This window comes from Ictidomys tridecemlineatus, chromosome 2, assembly GCF_052094955.1.
Source record: "Ictidomys tridecemlineatus isolate mIctTri1 chromosome 2, mIctTri1.hap1, whole genome shotgun sequence".
Lineage (NCBI taxonomy): Eukaryota > Metazoa > Chordata > Mammalia > Rodentia > Sciuridae > Ictidomys > Ictidomys tridecemlineatus.
This window is the reverse complement of record NC_135478.1, coordinates 109,119,763-109,123,443: the sequence shown is the minus strand read 5'-3', so window position 1 is coordinate 109,123,443 and position 3,681 is coordinate 109,119,763. Positions and strand designations below refer to the sequence as shown.

General features: G+C 41.0%; 1 gene segment (V, D, J or C); it reads left to right on the top strand.

The window, feature by feature from the left end:
* The first annotated feature begins 1,927 nt into the window (after positions 1–1,927).
* LOC101974262 (immunoglobulin lambda variable 9-49-like) lies at positions 1,928–2,550 on the top strand. The segment is given in 2 exon segments: positions 1,928–2,103; positions 2,225–2,550. Coding segments are annotated over 2 exon segments (372 nt in total).
* Positions 2,551–3,681: the final 1,131 nt, after the last annotated feature.

Here is a 3,681-nt window from a genome sequence, read left to right as displayed (position 1 = left end):
GGTTAACATTAGTCTTCAGCAGGTCTCAATTTTTAATTCACTTTAATCACACCATTTTAGACCAGTGAGAAATTTTTCACCTCCCCTTACCTCATTCCCTACTCCTCTCTGTCTTTGCAGGTTCCCTTTCAAAGTTGTATTGAGTCAATTGCACTCCATCTCTGAATCTCCTGAATCACCTACCAGACTTACCTAATCCTGGGATAGCAGCTTTAGTGTCAGCAGATCCTACATACAATGGTACTATGCTACTCAGCCTCATGAAAAGTGTCAGGTTCTGGGGTCCCCAGGCACTTGCTTGGAACACAGATGCCTGCAAAAGTACATGTGTTCTGCACATCTCTGTGCGGCAACCTGAGGATAAGCTGATTATTATGTAATGCATGGCATGACAGCTCTAAGATTCACTTGGTGTTATTAGCCCACAAAGAAAAGAGAGAGATAACCTTACTCTGTGTTATACATGGTGCTAAAAAGTCATAAACCAGAATATCAAATGCATTATGTATGTTCACAGGGCATCCTGAGTGGTTTTCTGATTTACATAATAATGAAATCATAGTATAAATTATATATAATTATAAATTACCCAATGTTCTATGAAGATCATATATGTGCAATATAAAAGCATAAAAATCACAAATTCATATGCTTGTGACTTTTGGGTGATGCCTTATTATATTTTCAATGAGTATACATAAATGATTACAAGTTCCTGTGTCAAGAGCCTTGTGGTTAGCTAATAATGGACCACAAAGTTGTGCCCACACTAATCCTTGGATTCTATGAATATGCTAGAATGCATAATAAAGTGATAATAAATTAGTCATAGAAATAATGTTACTAATCATCTCACATTAGGGTCAGGAAATAATCCTGGAATTTACCTGGAGACAGTGGGATCATGAGTGTCCTTAAGAGTGGAAGACAAAGATGAAGCAACTAGTGTGGTATCTTATGAAAAGTTATCCATTCAGGATTTTTGGATTTAAACATGGAGGCAGTTACCACCAGCCAAGGGATGTGAGTGACTCTAGAATTTGGAAAGTGAAAGAAAACAGTTTTTCCCCTGGAGCTTCAGAAGGTAGCACTACCCTACCACCACCCTCAAGTTAGCCCAAGGAGATCTCTGTCACTCTATTGACCTCTGAAAATGTAAAATAAGTAATTTTGTTTGGCTTATGCCTCCTAACCTGTAGTCATTTCAAATATAAATAGATATATCCCCAAGTTTCCCCTTAGTCCAATGGGCCAGTATTTATGAGAAAAGTCATTCTTTTGATCAGGTTTATCTAAAATTCTAACTTGGAGTGCTGGATGGGTCTTTGGGAAAAAGACTTATCAAACTCAGCCAACTTACATCCTGGAAAGATGGACATAATGAGAGGACATGAAAGAAACATTTATTATGATCCTGAGTTGGGATTCCTAAGTGATCCCAAGTATGAAAATGTTCAGCTCCATGCTTGTTTTTCATTGTACTTTTCATATTCAATTGTTGATTTCTGGTGAATTTTTGGTGTAAAAAAAAAAAACAAACACCCTAATTACCACATGCAATAGTGATATTGATCTGAGCACAGTACTTGACACAGTAATAATTCCATCAGTATTTCTAAGATTCAAATAAAAAGGCAGAGTCAGTATCCAAGACAAGGCTAAACTTCTACATGTAATTTTCAGGACATCATGGAACACATTTTGGGGACCCTTGAAGTATGTTCACAGATTGAGATGTCCCCAGAGGACTCCACATCTGAACAGGGGTGGAGAGAGGAACTGAATCCTGTGTCACTAAGGTGGACTCAGCAACTGTGTTCCTCTGCAGAGGCCCAGCACCTGCTTCCTCCCAGGTTCTGCCCATCAGACAAATAAAAGCATCACCACCCTCCACACTTTGTCTTGCATCATTCCAGGCCCAGAAGAAGAGCAGCCAGTGAGGGGCAGTAGGTGGAGGCACATTTGCATGAGTGCTTTACCTTAAGGCCAGCGCGGGGAAGGATAAGAAAGGCTGAGGGCTGTCCATATCTGCTTGGGAACTCAGAAAACTGTCCAACATGGTCAAGACACTTCTCCTCCTTATGATGCTCGCTCACTGCCCAGGTAGGGACAGACTTCTGTGCCCCATGGCAAACTCCTATCCTGAGCCTATCTTCATGGGCTCAAATTTCCAAACTCATGCACCCTGGCGCTGACTTCCACTGTGATGTGTCTGTATTTATAGGGTCCCTCTCTCAACCTGTGCTGACTCAGCCACTCTCTGCATCTGCCTCCCTTGGACAAACTGCCAAACTCACCTGCACCCTGAGCAGTGGCTACAATAGTTATGTGGTGGACTGGTACCAGCAAAGCCCAGGGAAGAGCCTCCGGTTTGTGATGCGAGTGGGCACTAGTGGCATTGTGGGATCCAAGGGGGATGGGATTTCTGATCGCTTCTCAGGCTCAGGCTCTGGCCTGGATCGGTACCTGACCATTCAGAACATCCAGGAAGAAGATGAGAGTGTCTACCACTGTGGGGCAAACCATGGCAGTGGGAGCAACTACGTGTAACTCACAATGACATAGGCAGAGGGGAAGTAAAACAAAAACCACCAGGCTGATGAGCCCTGTTAGACACTTTAATTCCCAGTGTCCCAACTCACAGGTCAGAAGGAGCCTCCTGACCCTGCTTAGTAATTTCTACTTTCCAAGATATTTTATAAGTTTAATTCACATTAATCCCTCATATACAAATATGTTTTTAGTAGTGCTCAAAATATTGAGTCCATATTTGGACCTGTGTGTTTCTTCTCAGTCATGAGTCTGCTGACAGAAATTTATTTTGGAGATTGTAAAGCTGTTTACAGATGGGTACATCATACAGGCCTTTTGTCACTATTTTGTGTCACTTTTGTCCATATTCAGCAATTAGGAGTATTCCACAGTGATGTGATTTGAATATTTCCCTTGAAATCCCAGATCTTAACCCCAACATATGGGGTAACACTTTCACTCATAGTCCACTTGGGCTTCACCCACCTTGCCACCTTCCAACACTCACATATACACAGAGATCCCAGGGAGTTTGTTTTTGACTGTCAGAGAGACATAGTGCCAGAAATAGAGAGAACCTGTGCAACACGCAGGATGTGGATTTTATACTGCTTTGTTACTGAGGCACCTTTGGGAGTTGTGCCTTTGCTATCCATATAATGAACTTATTCATCTGCAGGTAAAAAATCTCTCTGTGATGTGTTTATCTTACTAATTACCTGGATCAAGGGCAGATCTCACAGGTTAATACTGACTTTGCTTGAGACACCAGTCATGTACAGGGTTCCAGACAAACTACACATACTGTCAATTAACCTCAACTTGAGGAGTTCCCATGAACTACAAACCTCAGGTTTGTAGATTCATGCTAATTCATCATGAAAAAAAATGAAAGCTCTATTCTTTAGAAGATCATAATCTTACTATGAAGAATTCAAATCAAATTCAAATCAGTTAAAGAGACAGAGAGGGCCACTTCAGGGAGTTCATAAATTTGAAGCATCGTTAATTTTAGAAAGGGTTTCCCAGCACAGATGATCACTCATGAATTGAGAATCCAGAGTACTTATTGGGTCTTTATTCCTTAAACACATCAATCTAATTCTATTAAAGTAAACTCAATATCTAGCCCCCTCAACTCTATGAAGA